This window comes from Limulus polyphemus, unplaced genomic scaffold (assembly GCF_000517525.1).
Source record: "Limulus polyphemus unplaced genomic scaffold, Limulus_polyphemus-2.1.2 Scaffold853, whole genome shotgun sequence".
In the NCBI taxonomy this organism is placed as follows: domain Eukaryota; kingdom Metazoa; phylum Arthropoda; class Merostomata; order Xiphosura; family Limulidae; genus Limulus; species Limulus polyphemus.
In genome coordinates, this window is record NW_013666463.1 from 68,184 (window position 1) to 95,871 (window position 27,688).

At 30.8% G+C, this 27,688-nt stretch overlaps 1 protein-coding gene across 1 annotated transcript in view; it reads left to right on the forward strand.

The window, feature by feature from the left end:
* Positions 1-27,334, forward strand: part of LOC106460878 (talin-2-like) — a 91,369-nt gene extending 64,035 nt beyond the window's left edge. The window contains exons 42-60 of the mRNA XM_013920634.2: positions 392-524; positions 1,474-1,575; positions 2,132-2,302; positions 2,670-2,816; positions 3,939-4,040; positions 5,777-5,896; positions 11,589-11,735; positions 12,245-12,414; positions 13,602-13,785; positions 14,592-14,717; positions 15,326-15,442; positions 16,317-16,502; positions 17,477-17,581; positions 18,569-18,674; positions 19,608-19,735; positions 20,910-21,035; positions 21,695-21,757; positions 23,748-23,930; positions 24,259-27,334. Of these exons, the coding sequence (XP_013776088.1) occupies positions 392-524; positions 1,474-1,575; positions 2,132-2,302; positions 2,670-2,816; positions 3,939-4,040; positions 5,777-5,896; positions 11,589-11,735; positions 12,245-12,414; positions 13,602-13,785; positions 14,592-14,717; positions 15,326-15,442; positions 16,317-16,502; positions 17,477-17,581; positions 18,569-18,674; positions 19,608-19,735; positions 20,910-21,035; positions 21,695-21,757; positions 23,748-23,930; positions 24,259-24,516 (2,674 nt within the window). The 3' untranslated portion in view covers positions 24,517-27,334. The remainder of the gene's footprint in view (positions 1-391; positions 525-1,473; positions 1,576-2,131; positions 2,303-2,669; positions 2,817-3,938; positions 4,041-5,776; positions 5,897-11,588; positions 11,736-12,244; positions 12,415-13,601; positions 13,786-14,591; positions 14,718-15,325; positions 15,443-16,316; positions 16,503-17,476; positions 17,582-18,568; positions 18,675-19,607; positions 19,736-20,909; positions 21,036-21,694; positions 21,758-23,747; positions 23,931-24,258) is intronic.
* Positions 27,335-27,688: the final 354 nt, after the last annotated feature.

The window sequence follows — 27,688 nt, forward strand, 5'->3', positions numbered from 1 at the left end:
AGCTGCCTTCCCTCTAGTCTTACACTGCTAAATTAGGGACGGCTAGCGCAGATAGCCCTCGTGTAGCTTTGCACGAAATTCAAAACAAGCAAATAAACATTTTCATTGGCATTTAGGAGATGCATAGCATTCAAATGCATGTTTTGGTTTTTCCAGTTTAGCTTCAAATATTCATTTTGTTACTTTAAAGTGTCAGTTGATTTTCTCTGTTGTTTACTTCTATTGTGTGAAAGAAGTCAAGAATCTGCTCTGAAACCTTGCTGGAAGCCCATCAGTGAGAAAGAGAAACAAATGTTTGTGGACAAATTAACATGGTTTCTGCATTTGTATCTTTGTATTAAGTAAGATTTTATTGTTGTAAGTCAAAATATTTGTTCATTTTTAATTCCAGGGATAAAGCCCCAGGTCAAAATGAATGTGAAGAAGCTATTAAAAAGTTAAGTATTTGTATCAAAACATTGGATCAAGCAGCACTGGATATCATGAGTCAGAATCTCTCACCTCGTCAGGACAATACCCTGAAGGTGAGTTTCAAGAAATAAGGAGCATTTGAAATAGAATATTTTTATGAATTAAAGAATTATTACGTATGAGTAATTAAGTAAAGCTCAGATGTTTAATTTTATACTTTAAGTGAGATGTTTAATAGCTCAAAGCATAAAACACAAAATTGAGGAGCTCTTAATGTTTTATTTTCTTTATTTTTTGAAATTACTTATTGTATAGCCAAATTGTTTACTAACTTGTCATCTTGGAGTAACGTAAGCCTAATATTTATTACATTTTGGTAAGCTTGTAAACATTTGTTAATACTTGACTGAAACTTTGGAAGTTGAGTACATAATTTTGGAAACTTTTTGTATTTCTCAGGTTTGCAGATAATTTTATTAATTTCCATAAAGTACATATAGGATTAATTTGGAAACTTTCAAAAAGTTTCTAAGAGCTTTTAAAATACAGGTAACTTTATAATGTTTTTAGATTTCTAGCTATTTTAAACAATGTAATTGATAGATTAATTTAGAGAACAAGATTTAAACAAACCTTTTTTCTTTCCGCCACACCTTTGTTGACTAAAACACTTAAGTTGCAGTACTTTTCGTATTTGTATGATGCTTAAATGTCAATAGGTCTGTTCTGAGCATTCTTCTGTTATTGGATTTTTTAAATAATTGTTGAATTGATTTGGTTAGAGGATTAGCTGTTAAGTTAATTTTTAGTGTTTTTTCTGTCCTTGTCAAGACTGAGAATTATTAATCCATTTTGTTTGTTTTTTTAATGGTGAAATTTCTTGTTATAAAAGTACACGATTAAAAAGAACTAATAACATACTTACTAAAATAGTGATTAAGCTAGAAAAGAGATGAATACCCCAATATTGTGCACACGCAAGCACACATATAAGAGCATCACGTATTTGATAGATGTGGAGGTTCAGTGAATGTAATTCATAATTATCTTTTCCAATCAAAGGGTTTCCAAGAACAAATGGAAAACAGTGCAACTGAAATTATGGACAGGATAGACAGTGTTCGAACTTCATCTAAAGGGGAAGCTGAGAAAATTGGTCATGCTGTAAGTTGTGTTCAAATGCTGATTGTATATTGGTAATATAAACAAAAATTAATCAACATTTAACACACTATTCTCTGGTTTCTTTCCCATCATGCTACTTATTAAATGCATATTTTTTTCTGTGTTTATCTATATTTTCTACAAGAATTATAATTTAGTTATAGATAGTAATGTAGATATAATAAGTAAAGATTGTAACCTTTAATTATTTTTCCATAAAGATTGCGAATTGAATAAAGTGACCATTTATTTGGCATTCAAAAATATTTTTGAATGTAATTTTTATAAGTAGAGTCTTGTTTTTTTTTTTTGTATTATTTTTTCATAAATTTTTCTAATGTTTGACATATTTGTAAAATCATAACCATATAGTGCAAGTAGGAAAAAATATGTTTACATCGTTTACCTTAGATATATAATAATAAAAATAAATAGACTTTTTAGTGGTGTTTTAGTTATTTTTAAAACTTTCTTGGTAAATTTATTAGATCTTTTTTAATCATTTGTTTACTTAAATGTATATTTTTAGTTGATATAAGTGTAATTTTCGTTTCAGGTTTCACAAATGGTGAATTATTTCAGCCCACTTGTTCAAAGTGCTGTTGGTAGTGCATCTCATACTTTGAATTCCAAACAACAGATGGCACTACTTGACCAAACAAAAACAGTTTCTGAATGTGCCTTACAGCTTGTGTATGCAGCCAAAGAGTGTGGAGGGAATCCAAAGGTCAAGCAAAGTTTTTTTGTAATTTGTAGTCTATATAATAACATTTAACAATCCTCACTTGAGAGTACAAAAAAAAGGTGGAAAAATAATGAAGTTGTGCAAGCTATTTGCAACTTTTAAACAAACAAAAAAAACAGTGAAATATTATTAGAGAAATTGCAAAATGTGAGAAAACAATTCTTATCTGTAATAACCTGTTTTATTTGTTTATATAGGCTACACATGGTCACACAGAAATTGAAGACTCAAACAATTCTTATCTGTTATAACCTGTTTTATTTGTTTCTATAGGCTACACATGGTCACACAGAAATTGAAGACTCAAACAATTCTTATCTGTTATAACCTGTTTTATTTGTTTCTACAGGCTACACATGGTCACACAGAAATTGAAGACTCTGCTGATGCTATGCAAGATGCTCTACATGATCTCTTGCACACATTAGAGGCTGCAGCTACTGAAGCTGGAATAGTGACTGGATTAGTTGAATCTCTCAATAAGTCAGTTGCTAAGGTAGATTTTCTTCCCTTGCCTCTTTGATCATAAAAAAAGAACTTCTGTATATGCAAGCAGGTGTAGAATATTTGATAATTTAAATATACTATTCAAATGTCATTGTAACATCGTTTATTTTTATTGAAATTCTGAAAGGATCATTATTAAATAAAGTATCGGACGTACTCTCTCTTAACAATGTTGATTTTTACTGTGAAGTTTGATGGAGGTGCACATTTAGAAGATGAGTAGGAAGTTGTTAGAAATATTAATTGTATGTTATTTATGTAAATTACGGTATAAGAATCTAGAATCTTAGTAGTCCAACCACTGTTTCTGAAGCTTTTATTAAATTGTCAATCATCTCAAGTAAAGCAGCAAAAGGGAATTTGAACATAAATTTTTATACCATTATTTGATATTGGTGATATATATTTAAGATACTTTTTTTTTATGAATTGTTTTAGTCCTGCTTTTGTAGAAGTTCTTAAGTGCTCCTACCTTATGTGTAGTTTTAGTATGGACTCTTAAGTATTCATTATTAATAATATAAGTTACCAAGTATTAAAAGGGTTTGCTTATGTGTAGGCTAGGTAGTATTTTGGGTATCTTAGGAATCTTCTATGGTCCCAAAGAAGGCTGCAGCATAGAGACTGAAACATCATCAAAAGAAAAGAGAATGAGAGAACTTATTATCCATGTGAAGGTTAAATTTCACAGTGGATAAGGTTCTAATAGAGTGGTTATTTAAAAATGTGTGTTCATGCCTGAAAGGATAGCTTTTTTCTTTTTCGTTTAACACACAGCCTTTATTTGTGGAATGTAAAAGCACGACGTTTTGTAAGTAGGCATCATAGTTATTAACTATAAAACAGTTTAGAACTTTTTTTTCTGTATATTGTAAGACTGCCCTGTGTATTAGTAGGTTATAATAACAGCTAGAGTAATGGTGTTATTGGAAAAATTTGTTGAAAATATTTTCAGCTTAAGATGCTTTTGTTGTAGGTTATGGAGAATAAAGCTGAAAATAAAATAAGTTTATTAAAAAGATACTTTTTTTGTGAATGCCCTTTGATTTGGAAATTTTAGAAGTCTAAAATTTGTCTTAATACATAACAATTGATATCATTGATTATTCAGGTTGATGAACATGTTAGACTCAGTGAAAGTGACTCATTTGCTGACTACCAAACTAAAATGGTGAATGCATCTAAAGAAATAGCTAGAATTGCTCAAGATATGGTAAGAATTTTCAACAGTAAGAAGTAGTTTAAGGTGCAAGTGGTGTTCTTGAAACGTGGTGTCACATTACATGCATGTTTTGTCTAAAAGTGAGATAGATATACAGAAATAAATTGTATTTTAAAATAAGGTGTAGATGGAGAACTAAGGAAAAAACAAATTTAAGTACTTTATAATGAAATTTAAAGCAACTTCCATTAAAGAATATATGATAAAATAAGATTAACTTCAATAAAAGATACAACAATTATTTATGGTAATTTAGTTTGTGTATTGTCCAGTATGTAGTGTACTTGAGTTTTATGTTCTTGTTCACATATATTGAGGAGGGCAAATAATGTACAATAAATTTTTACATCAACAAAACATACTGAAGACACATTACTTTGATTTAGTATGGAATTTTTTTTTATCTGATGAAAGCTGGAAAGCTTTGTTAGGAAATAAAAATTAAGGTACAGAAAATCTTTTACTCTGTTCAGGTAAGTTGAGTAAAATATTCTTGGTAATGTTACGGTAGGAACATCAAGTGGCTTTCTTGTTATGTCAATCTTAATAAAAAACAGTTATAATGTGTCCTAAAAATATATTTAGATAATATTGGTATTAAGTTTTAAGATGTACACTCAATTTAATATGGCCTTCTAGTGGCTCAGTAGTAAGTCTGAAGGCTTATAATGCTAAAAACCAGATTTCGATATCCATGGCAGACAGTACAAATGGCTCATTGTGTAGTTTTGTGCTTAACAACAAACAAACAGTGTAATACAGTAAATTCATAAAAATTGTTTGGTAGTTTTTTTGTAATTAGGCACAAAGCTACAAAATGGACTATCTGTGCTCTGCCCACCACAAGTATTGAAACCCGGTTTCTAGTGTTGTAAGTCTGCAGACATACTGCTGTGCCACTAGGGGGCTTGTTCAATAGAAGAGAAAAATTATTGTATTACGTATAATCATGACAAGGGTGGGTTCCAGCCCTAATGAAATTATAAGATTCTGTTCTTGAATTAAAACAGAAATTGGACATTTGTTTGAAAAAAAAGTTGTTAGCAAGAATAAATAAGGAAATATTACGTTCTGCAACATGTAAACAAACATGAGAAGTAGTTATCAAACAAATTTGGTGGGAGGAGGATATAAAATTTTTTACAACAGAAAATAAAGTTGTGAAAGTAGAAATTGTTTCTTATAAAGATGGATTTCAAAATATTCTAGTCATCTGGTGATTAACTAAAGTTGTTACTAAATATAAAATGTCTTCTGTATGTTTGGACTTTTCTAATGTTAGTTGTTAAAATGACTTGATTTTTTTTGTTTCTAATACAAATCCAAGTTTGCATATTTGAGATTAAGTATTTTAGCAACTTTTATTTATTGGTCATACTTTCTACAATGAAGTAATTTAATTAAATTTAAGTTCAGTGAAAGCTGTGTTACCTACAGAGTGTTTCTCTTATTGCTTCTCGTATTTGTTTTTCTAAAACACAAAGTGAAAATATAGTTTTGTATTTAAATTTGATGACGAGGAACCCACTTTGAGACTAATAATGGTTGGTACCTGATGATGACAAAACCTTGTCGCAATGTTGTACATTTGCTGTTATGTTAAACTTATATTAAAGTTTTTCTTCATTACCCATTCAAGCCGTCTCCAACCATTAATAGTTTTGTATTTGTAAAAGTGAAAAAAATCAAAGCACATTGTGAGGTGTAAAATGTCATTTACAATGTAGGTTGCTAAATCAACAACCAATGTTAATCATCTGGGCCCGCTGGCAGCAAACTTATCACACCAGTATGCTATTGTTGCCAATGAGTCCAGGGGAGCTGTTAGTGCCACCTCAAATTCAGAGGTAAGGTTGGATTATTATTAGTTGATGGATAAATATAGCTTTTTAAAATGATAATCGGGGGAAAAAAAAGTTTAACTTTAATCAAGGAAGCTATTTATAATAATTGCAGTGGATGATGTGAAAAAAAAGTGAATTTCCTACTTGTCTAATTGATTAAAAAAGTTTAAACCAGTATTATAGCATTATTATGACTTTAATAAAACATGGTTATATTTATAAAATGTTATGTTGGAATTAAAGCTAATTATTAATATCTTTGATAAAACCTTGTGATGCATGTTTCAAACATCAGGGATGCAATGCTGAATTGTATTGGAAATTTGAAGAAAGTCCAAAAAACTGAAGGAGCAGTTTTAGGAAGCTGTCTGTTTCCAGTTTAGAACAAAAAAAATCATGTGTGTGTGTGTGTATGTATTTTATTTGTACCTTTTTTTTTGTTTGTGTGTGTGTGTGTGTATGTATTTTATTTGACCTTTTTTTGTTGTGTGTGTGTGTGTGTGTGTGTGTTATGGAATTTAATCTATGGATCCACAACTTTTCTATACATAACTGAGTGTCCAAGTAATTCTGTATCATTTTAAGTAACATACTTTAATACTTATAACTGTTACGCTTGAGAACTGAACAAAGAGCTATTTTTCATTACTTTGTTAGACATAAAAGTCTTTCAAGAAATCATAATTTATGTATAGAAGTACAGTTTTTCCCCTGCATTTTGTTTAAAGACATTGTAAAGCATTCAAAGGATCAGCCTTTCAGATGCACTTGTTGTTTAATTGTAACATTTTTTGTGTAATTTATGATAAGAACTTCTGAGTGAAAATAAAGAAGAGTGTATAATAATAATTCCACTACACTTATATCCAGTGCCAACAAGGCCTTTCACCTAGTACCATAGTGGTGGTTGACAACAACTGGATAAAATTAGTGCAGTGTAATTTTTAATTAATTTTCTTTATGTCACAATACATCAAAATTAGGTGAACTCAACAACAACAACAAAATTGCTTAATCCTAGATTTCTACACTGAGTATAGTTATTAGGTCGTCAAGAAATTAATGTCGCTTTTTTTAGATGAAAAATCCAAACAACTTGTATATCAAACAAAACATTTATTAAATGACATAGTCTCCATTCTTATCGATGATGCTTTTCCATTATACAATCAGGTTGTTAATGCCCTGATTATAGAAATCACTTGGCTTTGAGGCAAAAAACATGTTGATGTTCTCTTTACACCTTCTTTATTTACATACGTTTTCCCATTAAGATGGTGTTGCAGCCAACGAAAAAGATGATAATCTGAACGTGCCATATCTGGAGAATATGGTGGGTGGGGGGAACTTCCCAACCCCATAATCTTGTGTTGCATCAAACGTGCCACATGTAGACATGCATTGTCGTGGAGAAGAAAAACACCTTTCCGATCGACGAGTGAAGGATGTTTCTGATGAAGGGCTTGATTTAAATGTTCCAGTTGCTGACTATAGATCTCTGCATTGACAGTTCACTGTGGATTTAGAAGTTTGAAATGAATTACTCATTTGATGTCCCACCAAATGCAAAGCATCACTTTCTGTGGATGGAGTCCAGGTTTTCGGGTCGGAAGTGGTTTTTGTCTAGGATTGAGCCATTGCTTTTTACATTTAATAATCGCATAGAGAATGCATTTTTCATCACAGTGAAGATTCTGTCCAAAAATGGTTTACGTGCATTATGTGCCAGAAGAGACGAAGCAACGTTCACATGTTGGAAACGATGATCATCGGAGAGTTCTTGAGGCACCCAAACACCTCCTTTAAGGAGTTTTCACATATTCCTTAGATGTTTGTGTATTGTTTCATGAGAGACATGCAATTTCAGGGCCATTTCACAAATGTATTGCCTTGGGTTAGACTCAACAAGCATCTTCAGAGCATCAATATCAGTTCCAACAAGTCAGCCCCTACCGTCATAGTTTTTAAGGCTAAAGTCACCTGAATGAAATTTTCTGAACCATCATTGACACTTACGAACGTTCAAAACATTTCCATAAACTTCGTTGATATTCTTTGTGGCTAGAGATGCATTGTTTCCCTTCTTGTATTCAAACAGCATTACATGCCGAATGTGTGTCTCGTCGTGTGTCATCACTATAAGGGATTAGAGTATACTAAACTTTACACATTATATAGGCCACACTAATGTGACGTGTAGGGGGTTCATTTAACTATTATACATGATGTATGTTTTTTGGAGGGTGGTTAATGAAAGTGTTCCAAAATGTGACATTAATTTCTTGACAATCTAATACAAACTGTGTGTGTGAGGGGTGAAATCCTGTACTTCTATTAATACAACATGAAGGATATTCTTATAACTTTATTATTACTACAATAAAATTAAATCTGTGGTAATATTTACTGCTACACTGTTGTTGAATGAACACATTATACAAGCCTTTAAGTTATCTTGGATTTTTTCTTTTCAAAGTTTAAAAAACTCACTTTGTAACTTCTATAATGCCAACTAAAAGTGTGAAAAAGTAATTTCACACTTGTAGACAATTTTGTGTACAGACGTGAAAAATATAGTGTACAAATTTATGTCAGTATACCCATTAATTAAAGGCATACAAATTCCTGAAAGAAAGTACATTATACTATAACCTGCTGCTTTTTCATTATTACGTGAGTAGGAGTAACAGTGTGCAAAAATTAGATACTTTGCATGTGCTTGGTGTATGTTTAAAATATTTAATTCAAAACTGCTGCAAAAAAACTAGTCTCACGATTTATTCAGATGACAGAAATGACTGTGAAATGATAATCATGTACTGGATTAAATGTATTATGTTAAAATGATTTTAAATATGCAAATCAGCCAATATTCCAGGTGGAATTGAATGGAACAGAATTACATTTATATATTGTTTGGCATTTCATGAATTGTGTGATGTCACCAAAAAATTACCCTGTGGTTGCAGGATGTGCCCATTTGGCACTGCTTTTGTATGAAGAATGATACACAGTTTAACAATACTTACGATAACTCTGACTTTTCTTAACGTATTTTCACAACAATTGGTAAGATTACAAGTATTTTGTACACAAGGAACGAGATTATTCTAATTAAGTATTTTAACTAAAGATTTATTTTTGTGTTGTAGTTATTTGCACTCAGACTTTAAATATTTTTAGTATTATCGTCAATGCATAGTGTAATTAAATGTTTAAAATTGAGATATAGAAAAAAATGTACATACCCTTTAATCTTTTTCGTCGAATAATCTTAGAAGATCTTCATTTTGTTACATTCTTAACTGCAAGTCTACATTTTCAGCATAGTTTATTTTTAATATTTTATTTTCCTTTTCTTTTCTTTCCTTTACCATTATTATTTATCATGACATAAGTCAACAGACATTCTCGAGCAATATTAATGTATAATTGGGAGAGATACTTTAACTTTTGGCAGGATGTTTTTGCTCTCGCATACTACACTAAGCCTCATGAACTGAGACAAAGTTTGGGTTATATTTATAAAAAGTATTAAACCTTTTTAATATGCATTTTAAAGCATAACACACAATTAACTAAAATATAAAACTAAAACCTAATTACAATTTAACTGTCTATCTAACTAACATATTTCTAGGTGACTAACAATGCCAAGTGCTAGCAAGAATGAAAGCAACAACGATGCTTAGAATGGTTTGACATACTTTGTAAGAAATTCTGCATCTCAATTTGAAAATAACCATTAGAAGATTGTAGTTTATAATGTGCTCTTTCTTTTGGTTATAAACATGTACACAAATAAGTAGAGTTGAGTATGAAATTGCATGACTATGTGTAGAAAGTGGGTGTGGCTTCTGTCAAGAGTTCCTAAGGGACTTATTTTTCCTTTCTCAGAACATGCAATCACCTTAGTTTCTGAGTAGACATAACATCTAGTGTATAAGAAGAATTACTTAAGTTACACAGAACAAAAGTTAAGACTTGTGTGTCATGGGAAAACAAAACCAAAGATTAAGGGTTTTTTTAAAGTTTATTTTGAAATAAAGGAATTTAAACATTAAATTATAATGTACATTGTAATGCTAATTTCATTGTCATACATTGAATGTAACTCAGTAAAACTTTGTGACATGCACAGAAAGGGGATCCATAACTATAGGGTTAATTGCATTTCCAGCATAAAATATTTATGCACTCATATCATAAAGATATGTTCACATCAAGGAGTTAGAATTCCTAAGATAGGGATATCCATTACTCTTAATGGCATTGAGAAACAAAAGAATGTAGATCAGCTTGGGCACTAGGACTATCCTGAAAGAGACCTGCAACAAGTCGTACCCCAGCTGTGGTAAGTAAAGTTTAGCATCTTTTAATAAGTGAGAATCCACAAACACAATGGTCAGTGGCAAAAGCAACAGACATTTCCCTGGCAACTGTATGCAACATAATCAAGAAGAATCTCCATCTGTAAATGAAGTCAGTATGGTATTGGTTCACCAGATTAGAGTTCAAGTCATAACTCAGATTTAGCCATCATATACTTTAAGCAGCTGGAGAGTGAAATGAGCATTTATACTATTCAGTATGAAGACAAACTGGTGAAGTCACTAGACATAGCACTTATGGATTTCTATGTGATTGGAGTGTCGAAATAGGGTACTGGAAAATTATCATTCTTGTATACTGATTGTATTATGGAAAGCTAATTAGTAGGAGTGGTGTGCTTTGGACATGAAAGCCTTATGAAAGAGCAATTTGCTATGGAAACAATTCTGCAGGGCTATTGGCAAGATGCAGTCATCAGATAGAGCATGGTTGGATGTTGTGACATAGAATGTGAGGCTCCAAAATCATTGTAATGTACTCAGTCCTTTGTAAATGATTATAATCCAACAAGTTAAATGTGTATGGTTGTATCACATTTTAGCACACATACTTATTTTTTCAATAAGTCAAAAGCTATCAGTTCCTTGAGCTGTTTCCCAATGCTAAATTAAGATATTTTTATTTCTGAAATTGTTAAACAGGAATAAATGAAAATACACATAAGAAATCCAAGTTTTGCTGATAATACTTCAGCATCATCAAATTCACAAAATGAAATACAAGTATAAAATGTAAACTTAGAACAGGTAAATAGTGATAAGCATCGATGTGAAAGACAAGAAAATCAACCAATAACATTAAAAGATTAAACCATCAAGAAATAAAATATAGAAGGAGAGCAGGATACTTCACATTACTTGTATACTGCTGGTTTAAATTTTCTATTATCTTTGGATTCTGTTAACCATATGATGTTGAAGAACATCTACAAATAGTTGTATTTTTCTTTTGATATATTTTCCTTTCATGCTTGTCTAGCAGAGTTGTAACTTTCATGGAACAACTTTCTCAAAGACATCTTGTACTGTAGCAACAGATTTAGATGTTTTGATATTAAACAAATTCTGAATGCATAAGATAGGTTTTTGATGTTCTTGAAAAATGAGGTCCGTATTTTAGATTAAGGGAATTGAAAATAAGGGTCTCTCCTTTTCTCCACATCATGCTACATACATTTATGTTTTGTTTTTCATGCAAAGTTATCTTTTGGTTTCTTTAAGTGTGTTTTTGTTTTAGTTTAGCTATTTCCTTCCTGTTTTTGCAGGTTAAAGAAGTAAAAATCAATTTAATTTTAATCTTTTAGGTTGCTAGTAGAATAAGAACAGCTGTGCAGGACCTGGGAACAGCATGCATAGATCTGACCAAATCTGCAGGTGCCTGTCAAAGTAATCCTAATGATATCTTCTGTCAGCGTGATGTGGTTGGAAATGCAAGAAATGTCTCTGAAAAAGTGAGTTGATTAAGTTGTGAGTTTATACACAAAGAAGTTATGTACAGCAAAGTTTTTACTGTTGTAAATTCAAAGAGCTAAGTATAAGAGAAGAAGAGAAAGGTAACATTTAACATATTAATACTTGTATTACTACCATTAGTTGAATCAGTTTCTTACAGTGTTTTGTCGTTAGTTAAGGCTTTTAATGTTAAATAATGTTCATTGGGGTCTTAATTTGATATTGTATGGATATTTTGTAATTTAAATTTTTCAGTACCACAAATACCTTGAAAAATGTAGTATATTTTAACAATTTTTTGTAAGTACGTGACTTCATTTTCTATTTTAAAATCATCCATAAAGTTTCTCTATGCATTCTATGATTTCTTTGTTTTTTTAAGCACAAAATTATCATTGCAGCAAAGACGTTAGTAATTTAAATCTAGAAGGAATAGGTTTCATAAAAAATCTAAGAGCACTTCCTTTTCAAGAAATCGATTTTCACTCACTGTTTAACTTTTTTCTAGGCCTCCTTTGTGCTTGCAGCTCTCCAAGCTGGTTCTCGAGGCACTCAGGCTTGCATCAATGCTGCTAGCACGGTGAATGGAATAATTGGAGATCTTGATACTACTATCATGTTTGCTACTGCTGGAACCTTAAGTGCAGAAAACGAAAATGAAAGTTTTGCTGATCACAGGTATTAGGTTAATCCTTATAACTTTAATTAATAGTTGTTTTTTTATTGTTCACTAATGACTTAAATTAAAGCTTATATGACATGATGATGATACCAAAGCATCTTCTGTATATCTTGACTATAATGTGTTTATTATTTTGGAAACATCATAAAGTATCAAGTATTATTTTATCATCCTTAAATCTCACAAATCTATATTATATAATAAGTTCTCACACATATCGCAGCTAGCTTTGGCCTTAGGGCTATATCGGCCCAACAGAGTTTGGCCTAATTCACCTGTTGGAATCCATTTACTCATCATACAATGCATAAGGCACATTGCAAAATATTGATTATTGATATTAACATTATTGTTGGAAGATCATAGCAATTTGATTCTGAAAAATATATCTTTGTATACAATAAAATATTGACTTTTTTAACAAAAGAACTGGAATTTTAATTTGTAACCCAAATCACAAAATATATATATTATAAGTAGGTAGTCTATTTTTTTATTTTGAAATCTCTAAGGTAAATTTCATTTGCAATATGTCTTTCTTTTTTTTTATAGCATGATATATATTTAGGTGATTAACAATATAGTATACTTTATTATTCTATTATTGTATGAATTGTGTCTGTAACTTCTTTCAGTTACATGTTAGGCTGTATAATTCATCTCTGTTAAATAGTAATATATATATATATACATTTTTTAAATGCATGATTAATGCATAGTCTATAAACTCACTCTAGTTATTCAGTAGGGAGCATATTTTTTGATTGGCAAAGGAATGACGACATGCATCATGACTGAATTATTGTTTAATTTGAATGAGTTTGTAAAACAAAAACGTTATGCATTTCTCTACCATTTTAAAGCTAAAAAATTAAATTTCTTTAGTCTATTTGCCTTTCTTTTTCCAAAAGTATTTTTTAAAGTACTTGTGTCATCAACACAGTAGTAGGAGGTAATTTGTTTCTAATGGAACAAAGTTGAAGTTGTCATTTTATAGCAACAGAACATAACATTATCTTTTATTTTTAATGAAACAATATTAATTGTCTAACCTGCTTTTCATTATTTTATGTAGAGATCGATGCCTCATTTTTCTATATGCAGACATGATCAGGCAATAGAATAGATTAAAATAAGAACAATTAAGTCTATTTATAGTTGATATAATGTTTAAAATTGTTAGAGAGAATATCTTGAAAACTGCAAAAGCACTTGTAGAAGATACAAAAACATTAGTTGCTGGAGCTGCGTCCAGTCAGGAGCAGTTAGCTGTGGCTGCTCAGAATGCTGTGACAACTATTGTTCAGCTATCTGAAGTTGTAAAATTTGGAGCAGCATCTTTGGGATCAAATAACCCTGAAGCTCAGGTGAGATGTGTTGTTTTTTGGAACTGTATCATGAAAATCTTTTTGTAGTATGCATTTTGTACAAAATTGAATTAATGTATTAAAAATTGTTGTACATTTTATGATCCATCCAGGTAAATGGTTTCATTCATCTGTGTGTTTGTGATGTGAATATACAGTAATTTTAAATTCAGTTACATTATTTTTAATTACAAATTGATCTAAATTTATTCATACTTGGTTTATAGCAAATATATACAGTAAATTCTTAAGTCCTTATTTTTAGCTTGTATTAATATTTAATTAGGAACCATTCTTACAGGCTTTTCTATTTGACAAAGAAACTTTAGTTTATAGGGTTATTTTGGTTTTTTTCAGTAATGATTCATAAAATAGGTCTAACAAAATATTAATACTCCTAACTTTAGGTGTTAATGCTCTTTTTTCGTCATCGTAATCACTGCGAGGAAAAAAAAAGCTTTTCGTTTATTTCAGACATTTTTTTTTCAAGTAAATGATTAGTCTGTATTTGTTATCAAAACTTTTTCAAGAGAGAGATATAGTTTGAAGTAAAATTAATCATAAAACAGTTAATAGCAAAAATTATATTTATATGAAAACAGAAAAAGGTTGTTACTCTTTGATTTTTTTCAAACAAAAAAGCTTCCTGAAACTTCAACAGATCTTGAAAAAAGTTTAATATTCCCATCTGGCAAAATAAAAGACAAAGAATATGTAGAAAATGTTAAGATCTTCCTTGGGTGTTTATGTTAGTTTTTAATGTAAGTTAGAAGGATTTGTACATGTTTGTTCACATTGCATTATAGGTTCTGATTATTAATGCTGTAAAAGATGTTGCCAGTGCTCTGGGTGATCTTATCCAAGCTACAAAGGCTGCATCGGGAAAAAGTATAAATGATCCTGCCATGACCAATTTGAAAGAATCAGCTAAGGTAGAGGCACTTAATGTTATCAAGTTTATTTTAGTTTACACATTTTTATTTCAATTCTGCAGAAGGTAGTTCTTTTACATGGATAGAATTTCATTAAGTTATGATTTTGATATTTAAAGAACTTGACCAAGACAGAATTAATTAGTTAATTTTGGACAGTTTACAATTTCTAAAGAAGCAAAAACTAAGAGCAATGGGATTGAAACTCCCGTTTCTGCTTACAAGGCAAATGCTTTTAAAAAACCAACAAAACTATCAAGTTTAAATTCACAAGCCTTCTTAGCTTAGTCTTCTTTTGTTTATTAGGACATAAAGTGGTCATCTTCCCAAACTGTTACTAAAAATTAATTTTTTAAAGAAGTGAATTATTTAACAGTTGTTATACTCTACTAGAAGATGGTGAATATAGTAATTATTTCATGTAGTTGCAAGCTTTTGTGAAAATATGCGAAACAAACGTATTATTATACATCACAAAGAAAAAATAATTATAATTGCAGTTTTATGTTCCTTCACAGGCATTCAAATTACTATCAATAATATGTAGATGCATATTCTTCCACTGAGCTCTTCTTTGATAAAACGTAATGTAAACTATGTTTTTACAGGTAATGGTAACAAATGTAACTTCGTTACTGAAAACAGTCAAATCTGTGGAGGATGAGCATTCTCGTGGAACAAGAGCCCTGGAATCTACCATTGAAGTGATTGGCCAAGAAATTAGAGTGTGTAACATTGTAGAATTTGTAGTATTAAATGAAGCAAAATGATTTCTTATGTGTTCGTAATGCATCAAGAAAGTTTTCTTGTCTCGTACTGAAATGCAAGGCTGTATGCAGTGACATGTTAAAGTTAACAGATATAAAAAAAAAACAAGAATTTCATTTTCTCAACTTTCTTCATAAAAATTTTAAGTATGGTTCACTTTTATAGATTATTCTTGCTAACCACAACATTTATGAATATTTTATCATCATGTGTGTGCGGTGATTGTTATGACATAGTTTTTGACATGCATTGTTTATTTTGTTTTAACATTTCTCTAATTAAGTATAAATATTGTATTTTAGTCATAATAAATTATCGGTTTTTTTTCTCTGTTAGTTATTTGTTATACATTTTATTTTTCAGTAACACATTTCTAAATATATTTAAATGTACAAGCAGTAAGATTGAAGTGGTTAAGTCAAAATGGTTGATAAATCTACCTAAGTTGGTAATTTAGTCATTCAGATTATGGTTGTGCCTTTAAATAGCTAATTTAACTGTATAGAATAATGAAATTAAAGTTAGGTCGAAGAGTTTAAAATTTGACTCTGTTTTGTATGTTTTTATTCTTAAATTTGTGAAATGTTAGTTTATTATAAACACAGTAACTGAGCTAGTAAAAACTAAAGGTAGTTTTAGGAGTGGTTTCCATACAGACTGGTTTAAAATGTTCATATATATAGTTGAAAGCTTTAATGTATCTTACAAGTTTTTTACATGTGTATTACAATTAAAATATTATGAACACCATAGCTTATGTTTCTTAATCATGAGAAAATGCTCTGGTTTAAATTAAAAATACAAAAACAAATATCAACTTTTAATTTTTAGGCCTTTGACTTGTCTGATGTTCCCACTAAAAAAGCCACTCCAGAAGAGCTTGTTCGTGTGACTAAACCCGTTACTATAGCCACAGCAAAAGCAGTTGCTGCAGGAAATAGTGGAAAACAGGACGATGTAATTGTTGCTGCAAATATGAGCAGGAAGGCTATTTTCGATCTTTTGACAACTTCAAAAGTAGGTTTTAGCATGAGATATTTGGATTTACTTTCGGTTAAGTAATACAAAGCCCCCAGTAGCACAGCAGTATGTCCGCAGACTAATAATGCTGGAAACCAGGTTTTGATACTCTTGGTAGGCAGAGCACAGAGAGAGCCCATTGTGTAGCTTTGTGCTTAACTACAAACAAACCAACATGTAATACAAGATGTTTGTTTCTGAAAAAATTTTGAACTACAATCGGGTCTTACATTTATAATAAAACATTACACATTTATATTTCTTGTCTTCTTCCTCTGTTTTTTTTTCTTGTTGTTAGATTATAGTGGAGAATGAGTTACAACTGAAGATGAAATACTTGTGTGTTCACTCATATGACATAACTAGACATGGACAGATTCACCTCTAGCTTGTTTCCTTTTCATACGTCCACTGTAATCTTTTGTTAACAGTTCATCATCCTTCACAAAATTTGGTTAGGTTACTCAATCTGAATGTACATCTATGCATAATTATGATCAATTGTGGAGTAAGTACACTCGTCCTACCCAAAACTTGTAACTTCACTCAACATTCCTAAATATTACTATCTATTTTGAACATAATACTTCTTTGCAGAAGAAACTAAGCTAAAACTGGCTTAATTACAACAATTGCAATAAGTTACATTTTCAGCCAGAACTGATTGCCATACCAGAACTTTTTAACTTAAGGATTGTCTCTCTATTGACAGAAAATAGAAACCAAAGTGACTGCACTGAGAAATAAGACAGAGCAACAACATAATCGTATGAGGCAAAATTTTGTGGAGAAAAAAAAAGTGCTTGTTTTATGATACTCACGTGCATTATATTGGAAATGATAAAAATAATTTATTGATTATTATCATTTGCAGTCTCTGTAAAAACTTGTTGAAGTTTTATAAATACATTTGGAGTTTAAAAATAGTTCCCTTGTGTGTTAACTAAAGCATTTTGTTTCGTGCCTTACAGGCAGCTGCCTATTCTGCTGAAAGTGATGAAGTTAAAACAAAAATTCTGGAGACAAGTCGTAGTTGTGCCACAAATTACAGAGAGCTGTTGTTAATGGTTCATCAGGTTAGTTAGTCCTTTACAAGGATCTGTTTGTAGTGAATACAGATTTTTGTAGCTTTATTTATAAACGTATGTTCTTTTATGATACTAGTTTGTTTTTACAGATCTATAAATATACTATGCTTAATAGGAAATGTAAAGTCATTTTAAAATTCAGCAGAGTTGTCAGTATTACTGACAGTATTAGAAGTATTACTGTTGCCACAAAGTTAAGAAATCTTTTGCTAAATATTTATTTATACTTTTATTTCTTGATTCAGGCCCGGCATGGTCAGGTGGGTAGGGTGCTCGACTCGCAATCTGAGGGTTGCGGCTTCGAATCCCCATCACACCAAACATGCTCGCCTTTTCAGCCAGGGGGGGCATTATAATGTTACGATCAATCCCACTATTCATTGGTAAAAGAGTAGCCCAAGAGTTGGTGGTGGGTGGTGATGACTAGCTGCCTTCCCTCTAGTCTTACACTGCTAAATTAGGGACGGCTAGTGCAGATAGCCCTCGTGTAGCTTTGCACAAAATTCAAAACAAACAAACACAATTTCTTTATTCAAGTAGGTTTGAAAAGACTGTTGATTGTAACATTGCAAAAGTTATCACTAAGCATCAAGTCATTCCCCCTGTAACTGCTCATAATATTGATCCTTAATTTGTTCTGTGTAGGAAAAGTAGAAAAATAACAGTAGTTTGAGCTTGATTTTATTATAGCTTGTGCACTCTAAAATTATAAATAACTTTAAAACCAAGTAAGCCAAATGCTGTAATTGAAGTTGAAGAACTATTATAAAGTTTAGACTCAAAGGTAGTGTTGAATATCAAGGTATGTCAATTTAGGTTTGAGGTCTTAGTTAGTTTATGTTTAAAGACCTTTTATTTGAGTTAACATTAGGGTGAATGATAATTAAAATGTTTGTAATATAAGAAATTAAACCAGTCTGCTACTAATAGTTTTTCAGAAATCTATTAATAAGCAAAAAATATTGTCAAAAATAGGTAATTCAGAGACCCAGCCATGAGAGCAAGCAGCAGTTAATTGGAATGTCAAGAACAATTGCTCAATCTGTTTCCGAGATTGTGAGTGGAGCAGAAGCCCTAAAAGGTTAGCTATGACAATAAATTAAAGGTAGAGATTATAATGTATTTCATCCTAAGAAGCTTAAACATGTGTTCAGAAGAAAAAATACAATGGTGTTGCTAAATGGAACATTATATATATTTTAATTTCTGTATGGCTGTGTTTGTAATTAATATCATATGCTTAAGTTTTTGTTTTATATCTTTTCCCAGTTTGAGAAAATATGTCAAGGTTTGCAATATATAAAACTTCAGTCCTTCTGTTATTACCTTTTGTTGTTCTTACAGTTTGATTATTATCTCATGTTTGGATCATTATCAGGTTGTCATTAAAATTGGGTCATAAGATAATTTAATTCTCATTTATGCTGTGTATAGATCATCTATAGAAACAGACTGTATATTATATGTAAAATATTTTATTTTTGTTATTTTAGAATTTGATGTCATAAACTCTCTTAAGCTACTATTTACTATATATTTTTGCTTTAATGTTTACTCCATTAAGCCTAACATGATATGATATAATGAGTTGTTTTGAGCTAAAAGCATAAAAAAATATATTTTCTACAACAATAACTATATTATTGTATGGTGTAGAATAGCCTTTTAAAGTTCATCTACTTTGCTGCACAGTAAATGTGTAATATGATTTTTAGTCATCTGTAATAGTCCTTTATAGTGATAATGCATGCATACAGAAAATAGTATAACCAATATGTATTCTCTGTCTTTTTTAAGTGCTGAATTGTTGTTGTTTTTTAATACTGTAATACTGTTGTAATGTATAACCAGTGCAGAAGGTTACAGTAGCAATATATTTTAAGTTGATATTTGTTACTGAATACTGAGTTTCAATGTTTGCTATCACATGAAATCTCAGTAGGAAGCCAAAAAAACTGGTTTTGGTAACAGTTTGATATAAAACAAAACCTTATTAATAAGATAAAAATTTCAGGTGGAGACTGGGTTGACCCAGATGATCCAACAGTGATAGCAGAAACTGAACTGCTTGGAGCAGCCTCATCCATTGATGCTGCTGCCAAAAAATTGGCCCATCTTAAGCCAAGAAGAAACGACATCAAGGTTTGTTACCTGGATCTTTTTTTTTCTGTTTTGGTTTGTATTGTTTGGTTTATAGGTTGAATCTAAACAGTTAGATGAGTTTTTTTTGTTTATGTACCGTTATAAAATTTATATAAGATTAATTTTACTTCACAATAAGATGTCAGGCAGAGCAGAAGCGGTTCAACACTTCCTAGTTGCAGAGAAGAAAGGATCCCTATGCTGTGAGATATGTTTGATATTCTTGGTTGTGAAACTTATTTCAACTAAGAGTCAAACATATGCTTATAGAGGGGGGGAAATACCTATCAAAAAAACCTTTAATCTTGGCTTTGGTACAAAAAATATAGGTCTAATAGTATGTTTAAAAGTACAGTTGAAATTTAAATGTGCATCATTGTTTATGTGTAATTGGTCTTTGTTGAAAACAAAAAATACAAAAACTGTTTCTTCTTGCAGCATCAAATACTGTAGTGCATTATTTGATCATAAACTAGAGGAGAAGCAAATCAAATGTTTCCTTAAACAGAAAGTCATAAGTTACTAGTTTTCTTATCATTATAGAATTGTTTAATTAACATAGCTATGCCTTTTTAGGAATACTTTGTTTTTGAGAAATAATAATATTCTTTTTTGTGATTGCAAAAGCTTTTTATGTGCTATTCAATGCTAAGTAGTTTAATATTAGAATTTTGAAACTAACTTTAAAAATTGCATGATTGTGTTTGTTCGTCTTCTTCCAATAAAATAAGTAATCTAAAAATTTTAACCTTGGGAATATCCAATTTGGAATTAATGATAAAAATGACTGATTGTTGTAGTATTCTGATTGACAATCGTGAAAGTTAATAATAAGTGAGACATTGTGTATACCACCAAATTAAACCACAATTTTTCATCGTGTCTACATTTTTTAAACATATTACTGAAGTGGGCTATAACAGTTAACGTTTTATTTAATATTATATTAAACTTCTGCATCAGAAAGTTAATCTATAAAATATTAAATCTTTTATTTTCCATACATTATTTCTGAATCTCAATTTTTTGTTTTTGGCTTACTGTTTTTTTGGGAGACAAGGTGAACAAATTCTGGGTGTTTGAAAATTACAAGAAAACAAAAGTCCTTTTCAGCTTTTTTTATCTTTTAAACATGAATCTCCTAGTGTTTAAATATAGCAATAAATTACTTTAGGAAGCCAATGAAGAAATGAACTTCGATGAAATGATCCTGGAAGCAGCAAAATCCATAACAGCTGCTACGTCTGCCTTAGTGAAAGCTGCTTCTGCTGCACAGAAAGAGCTGGTGGATGCTGGAATGGTATAGTAAAAGTTTATGATAGTTATAATAAAAATGTTGATTGTGTAAGCTTAGTAAAAATTATTAAAAATTACATTTTACTCATAAATTTGAATTACACAGTATTCCTAAAGTATTTGAAACATTGTAAATATCTAACTTCTAAAAGAGCAACAACAGAACTATATCTGTTCTTACTTTACTAAAATTAATTGTAAAATTCTATTTTAATCTAAAAAGAAAATAGGTCTGATCTTCCACAACAACAAAAAAATTTCAAACTGTAACCTTTTTTTTTGGAACTTCTGATGTATCAAGTTTTTGAAATGCAACTTTATTTATTAAACTTTTTAAAAAAAATTACATTACATCACTCAGAATGTTTGTGTCAAAGGACAAGAAAAATCATACTAGCATGTTATTCTTTTAAGTGGTGAAAAGAAACAAATATTGTTCTACCATATTTTATCGTAAATCAGAAAGTCCCTAAATATCTTTGAATATAAGTCCTGATACCTGCTAGAAATGTGTTAAAAAACTGGTGTTATATTTGAATCAGCCCATGAATCAACATTTTAAATAACATCCCCTCAATAATTGTTGCTTAAACGAAAGTTTTTGAAGTGATAGTGGTGGTGTGTTAAATTTTTTATCTACGAGTTTCTGCATTACTGTTTCAGATTGGGGCTCATCCTCTGTATACTTCTGATGATGGTCAGTGGTCTGAGGGACTTGTATCAGCTGTAAGTGTTATCTTCCTGTACACGTAAACCTTTACCAACCATATCATAGTTTTTATGATTCAGTTATTAGATAATTTTGCAAGTAACATGTATGAAACATTAGTAATTAAAATAAATCGGGCAACCTTTTGTGCTTTATACATATCTCTCAAGTATGAATTGTTGAAACGAATACAACTTTCAGGTAATACACATTTTGTTTTATACTGTGCTTCTTGCTAGAGAGTTAGTTCAACATACTTGAGTTATAGAAAACTTGCAAAGGTCATTAATTATTTTTTAAGAGATAAGTTGTTAGTGTAATATAAGAAGAAAGAAAGCGTATATTGAAAAAGAATTATACTTATGATTTATAATTATGTAGATGTTAGTTTAGTGGACATGTTAAAGATCTATAATGATGATGAAAACATGACATTATATATTGGTTAAATTTTAATCACTCTAATTTTTGCATCTTGAGTGTAACAAAAAACTTCAGAGTACAAAGTTCTCTGGCCGATATAGTTAGAAATATTCATATTTAATGAGAGGAGCCAAGAGTTTATATTTTTTCATTATAATTGTTTTTAGCTATGGTGGTTTATGAATACAATATTACAATATTGTTTGGCTCAGGGGCTTTCCTCAGTTTGCCAGTCCAGAGTTTGTACTGAGTCCCATGAACCTTTACACCTCCTATGTTTGCAACTTTCTTTACAATATGCTACCAAGCTTCAATCCTTACCACAGCATCCCACCTAGGGTTGTGTCTTCCTACTTTTGTGGGCTATGCTCTTTCAGAATAGACGGTCTGCAATTCCTCCTTTTCGCTTATGTATCCAGGCACAGCTGGCTGAATTGGGTCTATCATTGGATGATGTTGCTGAGGATCAGCCCATCCCACCATGGCTCATTACCATCCCCACCTGTGACCTTTCTTTGAGTCATCAAAAGAGGGCGGTTACTCACGATTGGAAATACCATCTTCTGTTTGCCGAACATCTTTCAAACCATTCTTCCATTCCCATTTTTTACGGAGGGTTCGAAATCAGGTGACTCTGTGGGCTCTGCCACAGTGGGTTCAAAATCAAGTGACTCTGTGGGCTCGGCCACGGTTTGTTGTGGCTCAGTGGTTGCTCATAGGATCCCTTCTACATTTTCTGTGTTCACTGCCAAGTTGTATGCCATTTCTCTTGCCCTGAATCACATAGAAGCTAACCAGTACACTAACTGTACTATTTATATGGACTCTCTTAGCTCTCTACATACCTTGGAATCGCTTAATGTTAGTTTTCACCCTGTTCTGTTTGACATTCAGAAACGACTGGCTCAGTTTTCTGTCATCCATTTCTATCCAGTTTTTTTGGATACCTGGCCATGTCAGTATTCTAGAGAACAAGCGTGGTGATGCTACAGCTAAGTCTGTCTGCTCTGGTGCTATCACAGCCTTGCCTGTCTCCTATATGGACTTTGGTCCTTTGATCAAAGCCTGGTTTCGTGCCAGTTAGCATTTGATTTGAGGTGAGCAACTTCCCAACAAGCTTTTCTAGATTAAACCTACTATTCTTGTTTGGCCGTCTAATTTCCTTAACGATCAGAGGGAGGAAGTTGTCTTGTGTAGGTATTAGTCACAGTTTTTTTACTCATCATTTTCTTTTATATGGAACTGACCTGCCAGTGTGTGGCCTTTGTGACATTCAAGTCACAATTGCCCATATTTTACTTTCATGCCATCATTTCAAGTGTGAGCAGCGGCACCATTTTAGACATGTCTTTTCTATGTGTTTACCACTGATGTTGGACGGTGTCATTGGCAATGGTGACACTGTCCAGCTTGATTGTATTTTTACAGGCCATTGGCATTTTTAAATCTATTTGAGTCTTTTACCTTTTGTTTTTATTTTTATACCAGTTGTTTGGCGCAGATAACCACATTGCTTAGCACCAAAACCCCCAAACACCAATATGGTTAATGCAAGTAAAACATCTGTTAATTATTTTCTTTCAGGCACGACTTGTTGCTGCTGCAACTCACAGCCTTGTTGAATCAGCTAATGAACTCGTGCAAGGTCACGCTACAGAAGAAAAGCTCATCTCTTCTGTTAAGCAGGTTGCTAGCTCAACAGCTCAGCTGCTTGTTGCATGTAAGGTTAAAGCAGATCCCGAGTCGCAAGCCATGAAACGTCTTCAGGTAAGAGATCGGAAAAAATAAGGCTTTTTTTTAAATCATTATCATAGTTTTTCTATGTGGTAGTCAATCATGACCTTATAATCCAAAGGATACTTGTAATGATGCTTATATATCATTTTGTGCTGCTGTGTTCTCTTAGGACTAGTGAATCAGTCATATATTGTGAAAAACTAAATATTACTCAGTTGAAGTAGGGAAGTTCTCTTTCAGCAATGCTAACATAATATTAGTGTGAAAATAATCCTACTTACACAGCATTAAACTGTCATTGAGAAATAGAAAAATTGTGTTTAGCAATTTGAATTATTATTATTTTATATGTCTGTAGAATGCTGGAAATGCTGTTAAAAAAGCTACAGATAACTTGGTTCGTTCTGCCCAAAAATCAATTGAAAATAATGAAGAACGAAGTCTGGTCATTAATAAGAGAATGGTTGGTGGTATAGCTCAAGAAATTATTGCAAGAGAAGAAATTCTTCGTAAAGAGAGAGAGCTAGAGGAAGCAAGAGAACGGTTAGCAGCTCTTCGCAGAGCAAAGTATGGGAACAAAGCTCCTGATGAATATCATGGTTATGGTTCTCCCTGAATGAATTCATTGAGCAAGTTAAAAGTATAGCATTTATTAAATATGTATCTGTCTAACATGTAATCTGTTGATCTATCAAACTGTGGTGTGATGATTCTTGGTCTAAATACAAAAATTTAAAAGAGTAACATATATTTGTATAGTATGAGATTTGTTTTTAACTTGTTCCTGGTATTTGGCAAAGAAAAATTATTTCTTAATAGAAAATAAGCCACTGAATATGTTTTTACTGCAAAAGTTTTAGTTCTAGCTGATAGAAACTTAAAATTATGTATGTTTTTGTTTAGTATCACCATCCATGCCATAGTTTTAGAGAAGATTTAATAGAAATCACTTTTCAAAATTTGCTGGTGAATGACTCATTTTTGTTGCATATTATTTCAAATTCTTCCTAAATCTTGAGTTGCATACGAGTATTTTCTTTTCATGGAAATAACTAAGGTGTTAATTGTATAACAGCATGTCCTAGCCAAAAACCTTTCATACATGCATAACATATATAGTGAATGTATCATGAGAAGTTTTCTTTCATAGAAAAAAAAAATGCTCAAGTTTTCTTATGCCATGCATGTCAGTGTCATTTTGTGTACTATGAGAATATGTATTCTTTGAAAGTTTTATATCCATTGTGTCGCTTAGTGGCATAGATTCTTTCATTCCAATCTCCAGCATATTTTAAAACACAAATATCTCTTCACAATCTGCACATTATGTTACCATGAAATCTTGTAAAGCATTTATATTTTTGCTAAACTGACATTAAGCTTCTATTTTTATGCTCGCCTGTAATACAATTGTGTAATTTCAGGTATTCTGAAATACATATTAGAATTTTAATAAATCTCAGTGAGTTTATGAACTTTTTTTTTTTCTAGTTTATATAACACAGATTGTATATAATATGCTAGTCATAAACTGAAATTAATGTTGGTAGTGGTACTATATGCTTAAAAGTGGAATTAAACCAGGAAAGTTGGGGTTTATACATTATGTACAAACTTGTATGTATAAGAGTTCAATAAAAAGGAATTTTGAAGTGGTAGTTTGATGCACACATAAATGGTTTATACTTTATTAGCCTATAAAAAGGTTCTAAAGAGCATTAATTTATAAAGAAAAATCTTATTTTCCAATATGCAACAAAAGAAAACCTTCGAATAACCATAGGTTTCTTGATAAAATTCATAAATGTAAGATTTAAAAAAAAGGTTCCTTTGAAGCATTTTCTTAAAGCTCATTATGATGACTTTGTCATCTTGTATGCCTTTAAATGGTTATTGCCAATACACAGAGAAGCACGAGATGAACTTTACATGTATGTTATTATAATCACTATTAAACTTCATGCCCTTGACTCCATCCTATTGATGTAATAATGAACTCTATTGCAACAATATAATGCAAGAGTTATATAAAGATATTGTTATAAGTTAAGCTTTTATGATACAAGTACTGGTAAAGAGATTAAACTAGCATTTCTTATATTAGGCATTTATTTGTTCTGAAAGTGAATAACTGTCATTAATTTTAATTTTCTACTTCTAATTATGAAAATTGAGTACATTAAGTTTAAATGGAAACTTTATTATTTTCCTGAAAACACAGCATAACTTTCTGCTAACATTAAGTAGGCTTAGAAAACTAATTAATCATTTCAAACTATCAATAAAATAATATTTCTTTTGGAGGAAAACATTTAGTACAGAATTGTTATGTGTATTTGTTTTTTGTGTGTTTTTATTTTTTTACATTTCTTTCATCTTTTCAGAAACAGTTATATTAATCAATTATGCACATTTTGTCATTTCATAATGTGAAAGAAAATGTTTTATTTGAGCATAAATTACTAAGAAAATATTGTGCATTGAATTTACATATTTTTTGTGCAACACAGGTCACAAAAGTGTAGTTTAGTATTTTACTTCATTGCAAGCTCAGTATTATCACAACTAAGCAATGATTATATGTGTAGTAGTAGTATTTTTGATAACGGTCCATCATTCCTATCTTTTTTTACTGAAATACGTTAAATTGATTTTTATTTAGTATTATTGGAAACATCCTTGTTCTCATAATTTAACATACTAATTCAAGAATAAAGCAAACGTATATAAAAATAACTTTTTAAAAAAAAAATTTTTCATTATCATTTCTGTTTCAAACAAACTATGAAAAGGGAGGTAATTTGATTTTAAAGTTCATGGTTATCTATTTTATATATACATATATTTTTATACGTATCTCTAATTCCTAATCTAGTAACAAACCTGGTGCTAACTGTTGATACTGATGACAATTCTGTTCTAGTAGCGATAACTGACAATGAAAATATTAATTTGTATAATTTAAAAGCATTTCTGAACAGTTAGTTGTTTCTAATTGCTTGTAAAGAAAGGTCTTGTGTTTGAGAATGAAATTAACAGCTGTATTAATAATATAACTATACATGATCTAAATATAAATTCTGTAGAAGTGTTTGGTTGTTGATGTTTTTACCACTGTATGAAAGACTATTTTTGTTGTTAATAGTTAGTAAATCATGTTCAGAAGAAGTATTCATAGTTTCTGGATTTAGTTGTGTGCAATATATATATATTGTACTTGAAATACTTAGGTAAAAAGCAATCATATATATTATCCAGTAATTAAAGAAAATAATGTGAACTGTATCTCGCACTTGAATAAGCGGATTTCTGATATACCTAATTATATTTGCTTCGTAATTGTAATTAGAATAAGCTAACATACTTTTTTACATTACTGACTTGTGTAATTTTTCATCAAATGACTGACAATAAAGCTGTATTAATTCTCCTTACTTCTTTGTGGAGTTTGTTGTAAAATATTGTAAAGATTAGCAGCTTTATAAACACAAGTTTACAAAATATGAAGATGATTACTCCGACTACTTTCGACGTACCACGTACGTCATTTTCAAGTGTATAATGACGTACGTAGTACGTCGAAACTCGTTGGGATAATCATCTCCATATTTTGTAAATTTGTGTTTATAAAGCTGCTAATATTTGCAACTCTTGTAGATAGTAAAAAATACTTCTTAACTTAATTGTTGTAAAATATATTTACGTGTGTCTTGTATTTTTCTATTATGAAAATAACTTGCATGAAATATCCATTATGTCTATGATTAGACACTCGGAGAATACAAAGA